Here is a 15,816-nt window from a genome sequence, read left to right on the forward strand (position 1 = left end):
CACATATGAAGGAGTGATAGATAATGGGCAACTCCCTTAGTAAATCTAATTACAAGCTTATGATTACCTGTGAGTAGATTATAGGGATAGCAATGAAATGAATTAAGATGAACCATAAATCATAAAAAGCATAGAACTACAGGGTGTTTCTTGGGTGTAGAACAACAGACTTTTTCAACTCGAAGGTAGACAAAAGTGCTGGAGAAACTCAGCGGGTGCAGCAGCATCTATGGAGCGAAGGAAATAGGCAACGTTTTGGGCCGAAACCCTTCTTCAGACTGATGTAGGGTGGGGAGAAGAAAGGAAAAAGGAAGAGGAGGAGCCCAAGGGCTGAGGGAGAGCTGAGAAGGGGAGGAGACAGCAAGGACTACCGGAAATTGGAGAATTCAATGTTTATGCCGCTAGGGTGCAGACTGCCCAATATGCCTTAAGTCTTTTAAAGACTTTTAAGACATAAAGTCTTTTAAGTCTCTTAAAGTCTTTTTCAACTCATTTATTTCTCCCCAACTCCCCTTAGTTTGATTTTCACAATATCTGTACCTTTAAACTCATATCTAACTATCTGTAGTTGAAATAATTAGTTTGAGGGATACCATGTAGAAACAGGTCATTCAGCCCACCTAGTTACGATGACCATTGACCCATACACTATTTCCATGTTATCCTACTTTTCACATCCAACACACTAGGGGTAATTTACAGATCCCAACGAACATAAAACCCGGCATGTCTTTGGAATGTGTGAGGAAACCGGAGAATCCGGAGAAAACCCATGCAGTTACAGGGAGAACATACAAACTCCGCACAGACAGCACCCCCCATAGCCAGGATCAAACCCGTGTCTCTTGTGCTGTGAGGCTGCAACTCTACCTCTGTGCCGCTCTTTTGAATTTGTTTTTGATTTATTGTTTTGCAGTACATATATATGGCTGTCAATGTTGGCATTCATTGTCCACACCTACAGTGGCTTGCAAAAGTTTTCATACCCCTTGAACTTTTCCACATTTTGTCACGTTACAACCACAAACGTAAATGTATTTTATTGGGATTTTATGTGGTAGACCAACACAAAGTGGTGCATAATTGTGAAGTGGAAGGAAAATGATACATGGTTTTCAAATGTTTTTACAAATAAATAACTGAAAAGTGTGGCGTGCAAAAGTATTCAGCCCCCCTGAGTCAATACTTTGTAGAACCACCTTTCGCTGCAATTACAGCTGCAAGTCTTTTGGGGGTATGTCTCTACCAGCTTTGCACATCTAGAGACTGACATTTTTGCCCATTCTTCTTTGCAAAATAGCTCAAGCTCAGTCAGATGGGATGGAGAGCGTCTGTGAACAGCAATTTTCAAGTCTTGCCAGAGATTCTCAATTGGATTTAGGTCTGGACTTTGACTGGGCCATTCTAACACATGAATATACTTTGATCTAAACCATTCCATTGTAGCTCTGGCTGTATGTTTAGGGTCGTTGTCCTGCTGGAAGGTGAACCTCCGCCCCAGTCTCAAGTGTTTTGCAGACTCTAACAGGTTTTCTTCCAAGATTGCCCTGTATTTGGCTCCATCCATCTTCCCATCAACTCTGACCAGCTTCCCTGTCCCTGCTGAAGAAAAGCATCCCCACAGCATGATGCTGCCACCACTGTGTTTCACAGTGGGGATGGTGTGTTCAGGGTGATGTGCAGTGTTAGTTTTCCGCCACACATAGCGTTTTGCATTTAGGCCAAAAACTTCAATTTTGGTCTCATCTGACCAGAGCACCTTCCTCCACATGTTTGCTGTGTCCCCCACATGGCTTGTGGCAAACTGCAAACGGGACTTCTTATGGATTTTTTTCAACAATGGCTTTCTTCTTGCCACTCTTCCATAAAGGCCCGATTTGTGGAGTGCACGACTAATAGTTGTCCTGTGGACAGATTCTCCCACCTGAGCTATGGATCTCTGCAGCTCCTCCAGAGTTACCATGGGCCTCTTGGCTGCTTCTCTGATCAATGCTCTCCTTGCCCGGCCTGTCAGTTTAGGTGGACGGCCATGTCTTGGTAGGTTTGCAGTTGTGCCATACTCTTTCCATTTTCGGATGATGGATTGAACAGTGCTCCGTGAGATGTTCAAAGCTTGGGATATTTTTTATAACCTAACCCTGCTTTAAACTTCTCCACAACTTTATCCCTGACCTGTCTGGTGTGTTCCTTGGGCTTCATGATGCTGTTTGTTCACTAATGTTCTCTAACAAACCTCTGAGGCCTTCACAGAACAGCTGTATTTATACTGAGATTAGATTACACACAAGTGGACTCTATTTACTAATTAGGTGACTTCTGAAGGCAATTGGTTGCACTGGATTTTATTTAGGGGTATCAGAGTAAAGGGGACTGAATACTTTTGCACGCCACACTTTTCAGTTTTTTATTTGTAAAAAAATTTGAAAATCATGTATCATTTTCCTTCCACTTCACAATTATGCACCACTTTGTGTTGGTCTATCACATAAAATCCCAATAAAATACATTTACGTTTGTGGTTGTAACGTGACAAAATGTGGAACAGTTCAAGGGGTATGAATACTTTTGCAAGCCACTGTAATTACCCATGAACTGATGAGGCAATTAAGAGATAAAAATATTGCTGGGTTGGTGTCATACATAGGCTGGATTGAGTAAGAATGATAGATTTCCACCACTGAATCAGTGAATCAGATACTTGAATTTCGATTTCCATTCCCTCTGCTTCCTGGTGGGATTCGTTCATGTTTCTGGATGAGTGGTGCGGAACACTTGCTGGTAGTCCAGCTTCTATCACCCTGGTCTCAACCCTCCCATCCTCGCTATGGAGTCCATGACCCTTCACTTCCATTTGAACAGAAGACAATCAGTTCCCCTCCGCAAACACACTTCCACACATTGTAGAATCTGTTCTTCCATTGATCAAATTCTCACTTGGCTCCACTCACTTCATCCAAATAAATGTTGTTGCTATAGGAACCTACAGATCCAAGCTATATCTCCAAATTTGGAACATGTGGAACAATTCCTGCATCAATTCTGCTTGTGTATCTTCCCTCACCTCTTTCTCAACTATATTGATGACAGGAGGTACAAGAGACTAACATCTTGAGCAAAGAACAAATTGCTTGAGGAACTCAGCAGGTCAGGCACCATCTGTGGAGGGAAATGGACAGACTGTGTCTCTGCTGTATTGGTACCATTTCCTGCCCTCACCCTGAAATAGAAAATGTTACCTTTGTAACTAGGACTCTTCCCTTCATTAACTTTTCAATCTCCATTTCAATCTCCATTTCAAGGGATAGGCAAGAGACCATTGACTTAGCACCAGCTCAAGAACTCCCACAACTCCCACCCTGCTTCGTCAAAGAACTACATTCCTTCTATCCCAACTCTCAGTCTCTGCTGCATTTGTTTATGCAATGCCCCCAAATATCCTAGCATTTCCTATGCATCTTGAGAGCAGCATCTTGCAAGTCTCAAGGTAGCCGGTCATTGCAGAATATTCATCCTCAAATCCATTCTTACATCCATATTAATGGAGAAAAAGGATGGGTGACGTTTTGGGTCGGGACCTCTTCTTCCTACCGAATATCGACACAAAGTGCTGGAGCAACTCAGTGGACCAGCCAGCGCCTCTGGAGAAAAATGATGGGTAGCAGCATCTCTGGGGAAAAAGGTCCCCACCTGTAACGTCACGCATCCATTTTCTCCATAGATGCTGCCTGACCCACTGAGTTATTCCAGCACACTGTTTCCATCTTCAGTATAAACCAGCATCTGCGGTTTCTTTCCACACATTTGGTGCAGTTTATTCATTCAGCTGGGGGACCAACAACTTGAAAATGTAATCAATTAATTGGTGCATGTACCCATGATTTAAAAGATGTATGTCTCCAACAGAATCCCAATAGGATTGATTACAAATTTAATTAGTTCAAAACTGTATGTTTTTAATATCTGTTTAATACGCTAGACATTACTTTTCTCCCAGCAATGGAAAACGTAGTGATGCTAGGATTTGTTTCTTAAAGTACATCGAGCAATCTAATTGGTTTCTATTTTCTTGCTCATTGGACGTTTTATTGGTATGTGTTTGCTGAATGATGATGGCTGTTTTCATATATCTCCGATAGTCTGTAATTGATTCCTGCTTCTCGTTGCTCCCCACTACCTATTCAATTCAGATTTAGTGCAACTCATCTTCAATATTAAAATGCACCCGATCAGCTGCAAATATTCCGCAAACATTTTCTTGTTTCCTGATTCTGACTTGCATATAGGATCAACGGGACAATTAGTGACCTGGTGGACAAAAGTGCTGGAGAAACTCAGTGGGTGCAGCAGCATCTATGGAGCAAAGGAAATAGGCAACGTTTCGTGCCGAAACGTTGCCTATTTCCTTCGCTCCATAGATGCTGCTGCACCCGCTGAGTTTCTCCAGCACTTTTGTCTACCTTCGATTTTCCAGCATCTGCAGTTCCTTCTTAAACAATTAGTGACCTGGCTTGGATGAAGAGTTTTGAATAAGTGTGCATTTCAAATATTTATATTATTGTGACATCCGTCGATAATGATAAATTGTGATTCCATTAAAATGATGAGAGGGATAGACAGAGTTGATGTGATCAAACTTTTCCCTTTGAGAATAGGGAAGATTCAAACAAGAGGACATGACTTCAGAATTAAGGGACAGAAGTTTAGGGGTAACATGAGGGGGAACTTCTTTACTCAGAGAGTGGTAGCGGTGTGGAATGAGCTTCCAGTGAAAGTGGTGGCGGCAGGTTCGTTGGTATCATTTTAAAATAAATTGGATAGGCATATGGATGAGAAGGGAATGGAGGGTTATGGTATGAGTGCAGGCAGGTGGGACTAAGGGAAACAAGTTGTTCGGCACGGGCTTGTAGGGCCGAGATGGCCTGTTTCCGTGCTGTAATTGTTATATGGTTATATTATATGGTTATTTGCGGCCAATAAGAAAAATAATAAAATAATTATATTTTAATATTTAATACTGCCGCACGTGCTAATAAATTTAAAGTTAAGGGGAATAGAAAAACAATTTTGTATTTATGACCCTTCATAAGAAAAATGGTAAATAAGGCCTAACAAAATACGTCTCGGGATAATAAATGCTAGCTTTTGCCAAATGCTCCGTCTAAACTCAAAAAAATGTATGCACACTAAGTGAAGGAAAAAAAAGTCCTATATTCGCTTTACACGTCCCTGGTGGACTCTTCGGAAGGTACAAGGTGCACGTGATTTTTGTCGATTCTCTTTTAAAGTTGCAGACAACCGGAGATTCTGAATTAGACAATAGACAATAGGTGCAGGAGCAGGCCATTTGGCCCTTCGAGCCAGCACTGCCATTCAATGTGATCATGGCTGATCATCCCCAATCAGTACCCCGTTCCTGCCTTCTTCCCATATCCCCTGACTCTGCTATTTTAAGAGCCCTATCTAGCTCTCTCTTGAAAGCATCCAGAGAACCTGCCTCCACTGCCCTCTGAGGCAGAAAATTCCACATACTCACAACTCTCTGTGAGAAAAACATAGAAACATAGAAACATAGAAATTAGGTGCAGGAGTAGGCCATTCGAGCCTGCACCGCCATTCAATATGATCATGGCTGATCATCCAACTCAGTATCCCGTACCTGCCTTCTCTCCATACCCTCTGATTCCCTTAGCAACAAGGGCCACATCTAACTCCCTCTTAAATATAGCCAATGAACTGGCCTCGACTACCCTCTGTGGCAGAGAGTTCCAGAGATTCACCACTCTCTGTGTGAAAAAAGTTCTTCTCATCTCGGTTTTAAAGGATTTCCCCCTTATCCTTAAGCTGTGACCCCTTGTCCTGGACTTCCCCAACATCGGGAGCAATCTTCCTGCATCTAGCCTGTCCAACCCCTTAAGAATTTTATAAGTTTCTATAAGATCCCCTCTCAACCTCCTAAATTCTAGAGAGTATAAACCAAGTCTATCCAGTCTTTCTTCATAAGACAGTCCTGACATCCCAGGAATCAGTCTGGTGAACCTTCTCTGCACTCCCTCTAGGGCAATAATGTCCTTCCTCAGATTTGGAGACCAAAACTGTACGCAATACTCCAGGTGTGGTCTCACCAAGACCCTGTACAACTGCAGTAGAACCTCCCTGCTCCTATACTCAAATCCTTTTGCTATGAAAGCTAACATACCATTCGCTTTCTTCACTGCCTGCTGCACCTGCATGCCCACTTTCAATGACTGGTGTACCATGACACCCAGGTCTCGTTGCATCTCCCCTTTTCCTATTCGGCCACCATTTAGATAATAGTCTGCTTTCCTGTTTTTGCCACCAAAGTGGATAACCTCACATTTATCCACATTATACTGCATCTGCCAAACATTTGCCCACTCACCCAGCCTATCCAAGTCACCTTGCAGTCTCCTAGCATCCTCCTCACAGCTAACACTGCCCCCCAGCTTAGTGTCATCCGCAAACTTGGAGATATTGCCTTCAATTCCCTCATCCAGATCATTAATATATATTGTAAATAGCTGGGGTCCCAGCACTGAGCCTTGTGGTACCCCACTAGTCACTGCCTGTCATTGTGAAAAGGACCCGTTTACTCCTACTCTTTGCTTCCTGTTTGCCAGCCAGTTCTCTATCCACATCAATACTGAACCCCCAATTCCGTGTGCTTTAAGTTTGTGTACTAATCTCTTATGTGGGACCTTGTCGAAAGCCTTCTGGAATTCCAGATACACCACATCCACTGGTTCTCCCCTATCCACGCTACTAGTTACATCCTCGAAAAATTCTATAAGATTCGTCAGACATGATTTACCTTTTGTAAATCCATGCTGACTTTGTCCAATGATTTCACCACTTTCCAAATGTGCTGCTATCCCATCTTTAATAACTGACTCTAGTAGTTTCCCCATTACCGATGTTAGACTAACTGGTCTGTAATTCCCCGTTTTCTCTCTCCATATAACCATATTACCATATAACAATTACAGCACGGAAACAGGCCATCTCGGCCCCACAAGTCCGTGTCGAACAATTTTTTTTCCCTTAGTCCCACCTGCCTGCACTCATACCATAACCCTCCATTCCATTCTCATCCATATGCCTATCCAATTTATTCTTAAATGATACCAACGAACCTGCCGCCACCACTTCCACTGGAAGCTCATTCCACACCGCTACCACTCTCTGAGTAAAGAAGTTCCCCCTCATGTTACCCCTAAACTTCTGTCCCTTAATTCTGAAGTCATGTCCTCTTGTTTGAATCTTCCCTATTCTCAAAGGGAAAAGCTTGATCACATCAACTCTGTCTATCCCTCTCATCATTTTAAAGACCTCTATCAAGTCCCCCCTTAACCTTCTGCGCTCCAGAGAATAAAGACCTAACTTATTCAACCTATCTCTGTAACTTAGTTGTTGAAACCCAGGCAACATTCTAGTAAATCTCCTCTGTACTGTCTCTATTTTGTTGACATCCTTCCTATAATTGGGCGACCTAAATTGTACACCATACTCCAGATTTGGTCTCACCAATGCCTTGTACAATTTTAACATTACATCCCAGCTTCTATACTCAATGCTCTGATTTATAAAGGCTAGCATACCAAAAGCTTTCTTTACCACCCTATCTATATGAGATTCCACCTTCAAGGAACTATGCACGGTTATTCCCAGATCCCTCTGTTCAACTGTATTCTTCAATTCCCTACCATTTATCATGTACGTCCTATTTTGATTTGTCCTGCCAAGGTGTATCGCCTCACATTTATCAGCATTAAACTCCATCTGCCATCTTTCAGCCCATTTTTCCAAATGGCCTAAATCACTCAGTAGACTTTGGAAATCCTCTTCATTATCCACAACGCCCCCTATCTTGGTATCATCTGCATACTTACTAATCCAATTTACCACCACTTCATCCAGATCATTGATGTACATGACAAACAACAAAGGACCCAACACAGATCCCTGAGGCACCCCACTAGTCACCTGCCTCCAACCCGACAAACAGCCATCCACCATTACCCTCTGGCTTCTCCCATTCAGCCACTGCTGAATCCATCTTGCTATTCCTGCATTTATACCCAACAGTTTAACCTTCTTAACCAACCTTCCATGAGGAACCTTGTCAAAGGCCTTACTAAATCCATATAGACAACATCCACTGCTTTACCCTCGTCAATTTCCCTAGTAACCTCTTCAAAAAATTCAAGAAGATTAGTCAAACATGACCTTCCAGGCACAAATCCATGTTGACTCTCCCTCCCTTCTTAAAAAGTGGGGTTACGTTTGCTACCCGCCAATCCTCAGGAACTACTCCAGAATCTAAAGAGTTTTGAAAGATTATTACTAATGCATCCACTATTTCTGGAGCTACTTCCTTAAGTACTCTGGGATGCAGCCTATCTGGCCCTGGGGATTTATCGGCCTTTAATCCATTCAATTTACCCAACACCACTTCCCGGCTAACCTGGATTTCACTCAATTCCTCCAACTCCTTTGACCCACGGTCCCCTGCTATTTCCGGCAGATTATTTATGTCTTCCTTAGTGAAGACGGAACCAAAGTAGTTATTCAATTGGTCCACCATATCCTTGTTCCCCATGATCAACTCACCTGTTTCTGATTGCAAGGGACCTACATTTGTTTTAACTAATCTCTTTCTTTTCACATATCTATAAAAACTTTTGCAGTCAGTTTTTATGTTCCCTGCCAGTTTTCTTTCATAATCTATTTTTCCTTTCCTAATTAAGCCCTTTGTCCTCCTCTGCTGGTCTCTGAATTTCTCCCAGTCCTCCGGTATGCTGCTTTTTCTGGCTAATTTGTACGCATCATCCTTCGCTTTGATACTATCCCTGATTTCCCTTGTTATCCACGGATGTACTACCTTCCCTGATTTATTCTTTTGTCAAACTGGGATGAACAATTTTTGTAGTTCATCCATGCAGTCTTTAAATGTCTTCCATTGCATATCCACCGAATTAATTGCCAGTCAATCTTGGCCAATTCACGTCTCATACCCTCAAAGTTACCTTTCTTTAAGTTCAGAACCATTGTTTCTGAATTAACAATGTCACTCTCCATCCTAATGAAGAACTCAACCATATTATGGTCACTCTTGCCCAAGGGGGCACGTACAACAAGACTGCTAACTAACCCTTCCTCATTACTCAATACCCAGCCTAAAATAGCCTGCTCTCTCGTTGGTTCCTCAACATGTTGATTTAGATAACTATCCCGCATACATTCCAAAAAATCCTTTTCCTCAGCACCCCTGCCAATTTGATTCACCCAATCTATATGTAGATTGAAGTCACCCATTATAACGGTTTTGCCTTTGTTGCACGCATTTCTAATTTCCTGTTTGATACCATCTCCAACTCCACTTCTACTGTTAGGTGGCCTGTACACAACACCCACCAGCGTTTTCTGCCCCTTAGTGTTTCGCAGCTCTACCCATACCGATTCCACATCCTCCAAACTAATGTCCTTCCTTTCCATTGCGTTAATCTCCTCTCTAATCAGCAACGCTACCCCACCTCCTTTTCCTTTCTCTCTATCCCTCCTGAATATTGAATATCCCTGGATGTTCAGCTCCCAGCCTTGGTCACCCTGGAGCCATGTCTCCGTGATCCCAACTATATCATAGTCATTAATAGCTATCTGCACATTCAACTCATCCACCTTATTACGAATGCTTCTTGCATTGAGACACAAAGCCTTCAGGCTTGTTTTTACAACACTCTTACCCCTTATACAATTATGTTGAAAAGTGGCCCTTTTTGATTTTTGCCCTGGTTTTGTCTGCCTGCCACTTTTACTTTTCACCTTGCTACCTATTGCTTCTACCCTCATTTTACACCCCTCTGTCTCTACGCTCACACATTTAAGAAACCCTTTCCCTTTAACTCCATCCTCCACTATCCCATTCGACACCTCGTCTCCGTTCTAAATGTTATTCGATTTGAATACAACTGTTAGGCATGCAGCAAACCAACATTTAAAATGTTTTCTCCCTTCACCGTATTTAGTACCAGGGTGATTGTCTACCAATTGATGATATTGTTGCATGATTGTGCTAATCCTGTTCCCCCCGGGCTGTGATAATTAACCATGCACACCGGTGCGAGTCATCTCGACAGAGGGGGCTTGCAGCAGCTTAAAGCAAGGCTGCTTAAAACGGCTGCTTAAAACGGAACTGCAGATGCTGGTTTAAACAGAAGATAGACACAAAATGCTGGAGGAACTCAGCGGGACGGGCAGCATCTCTGGAGAGAAGGAATGGGTGACGTTTCGGGTCCTCAGACGGGGGGCCCGGGGGGGGGGGGGGGGTTAGTGGAAAGGGAAACGAGGGATGTAAACGGAGTGATCGAGAACAAATGAATGAAATATATGAAAAAAGTAACGTTGATGAAGGAAACATGCCATTGTTAGCTGTCAATCCACTTAAAACAGTGCTGGGTGCCAGAAATACACATCTAAAGTCTGCTTTTCTTTGCAATACTTTTAAGTCGTCCGCACCATGAGTTGTTTATAGGCAAGATTCAATAAAATGCACCAATTTCTTAAAGGTATGGAATTATTTTGATCACATTCACTCACATCAATTATACAAAACAATCTCTCACTTCCAATCGGAATCATCAAAAATATTTGAATAATTTGCTATTTGATTTGAGTATAGGAGCAGGGAGGTTCTACTGCAGTTGTACAGGGTCTTGGTGAGACCACACCTGGAGTATTGCGTACAGTTTTGGTCTCCTAATCTGAGGAAAGACATTCTTGCCATAGAGGGAGTACAGAGAAGGTTCACCAGACTGATCCCTGGGATGTCAGGACTTTCATATGAAGAAAGACTGGATAGATTCGGCTTGTACTCGCTAGAATTTAGAAGATTGAGGGGGGATCTTATAGAAACTTACAAAATTCTTAAGGGGTTGGACAGGCTAGATGCAGGAAGATTGTTTCCGATGTTGGGGAAGTCCAGAACAAGGTGTCACAGTTTAAGGATAAGGGGGAAATCTTTTAGAACCGAGATGAGAAAAAAAAATGTCACCCAGAGAGTGGTGAATCTGTGGAACTCTCTGCCACAGAAGGTAGTTGAGGCCAGTTCATTGGCTATATTTAAGAGGGAGTTAGATGTGGCCCTTGTGGTTAAAGGGATCAGGGGGTATGGAGAGAAGGCAGGTACGGGATACTGAGTTGGATGATCAGCCATGATCATATTGAATGGCGGTGCAGGCTCGAAGGGCCGAAGGGCCTACTCCTGCACCTATTTTCTATGTTTCTATGTTTCATTTGCTTTCTCTGAGAGTGAGCTTCATTAATATTATTCCAAATGATGTAACGCTTTTCCAGTTAGAATGACATTCAGTTAATCGATCAACATCTCGTTACACCGTCAGGTCCTAATGCATACAAACAGCTCGATTTCATTATCATTCACAATCTTTTCCCAATATATATATATTGGGAAAAGATTGTGAATGATAATGAAATATATATATATTGGGAAAAGATTGTGAATGATAATGAAATCGAGCTGTTTGTATGCATTAGGACCTGACGGTGTAACGAGATGTTGATCGATTTAACTGAGTGTCATTCTAACTGGAAAAGCGTTACATCATTTGGAATAATAATAATGAAGCTCACTCTCAGAGAAAGCAAATGAAACATAGAAAATAGGTGCAGGAGTAGGCCCTTCGGCCCTTCGAGCCTGCACCGCCATTCAATATGATCATGGCTGATCATCCAACTCAGTATCCTGTACCTGCCTTCTCTCCATACCCCCTGATCCCTTTAACCACAACCCTTTATATATATATAAAATTCAGGATAAAATGCGAGGAAAAAAAGATTTCCGAATAGGTCTAAACCTTGCTAAATGTTAGCAAGCTTTTTTTGTGGGAGAACCAGTATAAAAAAACTACCTTGAAATAAAGATAGACACAAAATGCTGGAGTACCTCAGTGGGACAGGCAGCACCTCTGGAGAAAAGGAATGGTGACGTTTCGGATCGAGACTAAGAAGGGTCTGAATAAGGGTCTCAACCCGAAACGTCACCCAGAGATGTTGCCTGTCCCGCTGAGTTACTCCAGCATTGTGTGTGTACCTTCGGTTTAAACCAGCAAGTTCCTTCCTTGAAATAAAGCTTAAGATACACAAAAATGCTGGAGAAACTCAGCGGGTGCAGCAGCATCTATTGAGCGAAGGAAATAGGCAACGTTTCGGGCCGAAACCCTTCTTCAGACTGATTGAAAAGTTAGTTCTTCAATATAAATCGCGACGAAAGTGCTCTTTCTGCCGCATCAGTCAGTAGTTTCTGAGCAGTCGTATTTTGTAAATCACGGTAAAATGTTGTAAAATTTCTTACCAGTCTACCGAGAATTCCTTTACTTTTCTGGTCAGTACAATACTCCGCAAAGATATTCCTGTGTATGAAGGTTGATATGTTTACAAGAAACCAGCAGGCGACCCACAGGAGGACACAGAGCAGCGCAGGTTTCCTCACGCTCTTCGGTCTAAAGTGCCGACAAGACACACTTGCTAAGCCTGACATCGCTGCCTGGAGTCACTTCTCAACCTCCAGTCTTCTGAACCGAACAAGTGGGACAATCAAAGCCGAATCTCTGGCTCGCTCTGCCGATGGTCCCGACATCTCCTTGAGAGCAGCTTCAGCCACAGAGACTCGCGTCCGAGCCCAGGTCTCGGCTGTGATGCAGCAACATAAAGCAGGAAGAAATCCCCATGGTCTGCCAAACCCCACGCACTCACACACACTCACACACACACAAGCGCGTCTGACAGTTCAGTCTGCCCCTCCCCTGAGAATACTTCTGTTACCAGATGCGCGGATACAAAATAAACCCAAAACAAAGGCTAGGTTTATTCCGGGGTGTTTTTTTTGACGGCGGTTCTCGCTATTTAAACCACGGACTTCCGCATTTCTCCTCCAGTGCCCAGGTGTCGCTCGCTGAGAGCCGCAACAGTCGGCTTCAGATGGCCCAGGGCTGCTCGCCACTCCGCGTCTAACCTTTGGTTACAAGGCGAAAAAAATGAAAGGGCACGAACTCGACTAATTAACATTGCAACACGGCGGCGGGGCAACACGTTGCTTGGGAAATAATTGGGCGTGTGCAGAATTGTGTGCGGTTTAGTGGCGAAACAGAAATAACTTGGGGGAAATAAAATTCAGCTGCATCTGAAACAAATGATGGTATATTTCCGATCTACTGCGGCACGCCTGATTCCCTGCTGCCAAGGATTGTGGCCACTTTTGACTTGGTGCCACGTTACAGACAGCGGAGCAGGCTAATATCCCTCTGTACCGTTGCGCCAAGTTCGGCTCAAAAGTCATAAACTTTAATGTTGATTTTCTTTTCCGGATGCATTCCTTAATTCCCCGGTGCAAACGTTGCCGGCTTCGCACCGTGGCTGTTCCCACCACATCACCGCAGGCAATTCTTTCCGCTCATTTCCCAACCCCGCTCTAGGCCAGTTGCTGTGTGTGTGCGCTTTACTTTTCCGCCCCATTACTGGCTCAACTGAGATGGTTGTTTATGCCTTTCACTCCCTTCCTGCTCTTTATTTTCAAATACAAACTTTAATCATATATTATTTTAAAACAACAAAACAAAATCCGTGCAAGACTCCCACTACGTTTTGAAATTGCCCTCTGCAACGCTGGTAACGGTTCCCCATCCTAACCTGCACCTCTTCTCTCCACTCCCCATCCCCTCCCGCGTCCCTCCCCACTTTCTCTTCTTAGGGGCTTTAAAGCCTTTTGCCAATTATCCGAGGATCCATGCACCAAACATTCCCCGCATTTCCAAATTTCAACTAAGCTGCCGCCTTCTTTCAGCATTTTAGCACTTCTTGCTAATTGCAACGGGCATGTTGCATCACCCATCACCCGGACGTTGCTTGGACGTCGCCAGCGTGTCAAGGGCAAAACCACACTCCAATCTATAATTGGAAACATGTTACAACACACAAGGCTATTCAACCCATCGCCTCCTCTTGCACGCTCTTTGTCCGTCGCTCAAATCCCTTTACAGAGGCCCGGGATTACTTTTAATTACAGGTACAAGTGGGCACTATTCTTCTGTGCGGTGTCGCTTCCATGAGCCTGGAATACTTTCGGTAATCCGTAAATAATCCACGATGCAGTCAATGTCGACAGAAACCGCTTGCCCACCTCAAGGGTCATTCTGGGTTTCACTTTGTGGACAGACACAAAATGCTGGAGTAACTCAGCGGGACAGGCAGCATCTCTGGAGAGAAGGAATGGGTGACGTGTCTGGCCGAGACCCTTCCTCAGACTGATCACATTTGATCAAACTGATCAAATCAAAAATATTTATTTTTGTGGAAATCTGCTCAGAGAGAAAATCCTCAATTGGCAAGTGAAGGGTATAACATAATAATTGATTGGTCTGTTTATGCATGGTTGCGAGAGCCTGGATACAGCAAATAAGAAAGACTTATCTCCATTAGCCCAGCGGGCATAGATTGATGGAATGATTAGCGGGATGACGAGGAAAAGCTTTTTCATCCAGAGGCCCCAGCTGGGAAAACCAAGTTAGAATGAAGTTTTCAAATCAACGGGTTTTGTTTTAACACGAAATCATCCATAACTGTTTAAAATGCATTTACTATTCGTGTTCTTTTCATGCATTCCCCCTCCCCCCCACTACCACCGACTCCCACCACCACCACCACCATTTATAGAATGGTTCAAAGATCAGATTTAGCATGCTGACTCTCAGACCGACTGGCCAACACCTGGAAAGTTGACCTCTCCGCGCTCTGGCTGTACTGTTCTCAATCGCCACAATTGTGTATTGTTGGTTTCGTTTTATTTTCTTTACTCAGTGCACAGGGCAGGTCAGAGACGTCCCCACGGATCATCGCATCACGGGAGAAACATCTGCAGCTGCATCTGGGGAGGGAGCTTGACACTTTCACCCTGAGCCGCTGGTGAATGAACAACAGGGCTGCAGAGCTTAATCCTCGAGGCCACTCAATGCTCCTCAAAGGCCTCGAAAAAGAACGAGGAATTAAAATAAACGCAGAGGGGGGGAAAAAAACGTGCAATGGATTCTACAATACTTTTACAACAAGCTCGAATGACTAACTTCCCCCAAAAAAATAAATCCCAGTTCATTGTGAAATATAACTGAACATCCCCATTTCTGACATTGTGAAGGAAAGAAAGAAATTTATTGATAAAGCAGTTAGAGATGTTTGGGCCCAGTACATTGTCTAGAGGACTTGCAATAATCCACTGGGAGTCGGGATGACTGACCTCCAATAACAATAGACAATAGAGAGGTTTCACGACAGTAGGGTCACGACCCATGACCCGTACTGTTGCTACGCTACTCCAAGTGGAGTACACGCGATGAACTGCAGGTGAGCACTTACCATTGTTTCCAGCGTAGCGGGCCCGTTAAAACCCACTGAAAATGTCAATTTTTGCGCTGTAAATAATTATGGAAATCGGGATAAGCGTGAGAGACATTTAGCCTACTTCAGAATTCCAAAAGTGAGGAGAAATGACGGTAGATAGAAGCGAGGGCTGAAGGGACAACAACAGCCAGAGTGCTTGGCGAACATTGGCCGTTTGCTCACTGCATTTCATCAACTAAGGCATTATTTGTGTTTTTTCTTGATTCCTTTGGCATCTAAAAAGTTTCAGAAGTGATAAATCTGGCTGTAAATTTTTTAAATCGCCCATGGTTCTCAAGTGGGTTTTTACATACAAATTGAAAACGCATATGAAGAAAAATTTACAGCCAG

General features: G+C 43.4%; 1 protein-coding gene across 1 annotated transcript in view; it reads right to left on the reverse strand.

Moving 5' to 3' along the window:
- Window positions 1–13,473, reverse strand: part of dipk1c (divergent protein kinase domain 1C) — a 36,728-nt gene extending 23,255 nt beyond the window's left edge. Inside the window, exon 1 of the mRNA XM_033018916.1 lies at window positions 12,389–13,473. Coding sequence (XP_032874807.1) covers window positions 12,389–12,574 — 186 coding nt within the window. The 5' untranslated portion in view covers window positions 12,575–13,473. The remainder of the gene's footprint in view (window positions 1–12,388) is intronic.
- Window positions 13,474–15,816: the final 2,343 nt, after the last annotated feature.

This window comes from Amblyraja radiata, chromosome 4 (genome assembly GCF_010909765.2).
Source record: "Amblyraja radiata isolate CabotCenter1 chromosome 4, sAmbRad1.1.pri, whole genome shotgun sequence".
Taxonomy (NCBI): domain Eukaryota; kingdom Metazoa; phylum Chordata; class Chondrichthyes; order Rajiformes; family Rajidae; genus Amblyraja; species Amblyraja radiata.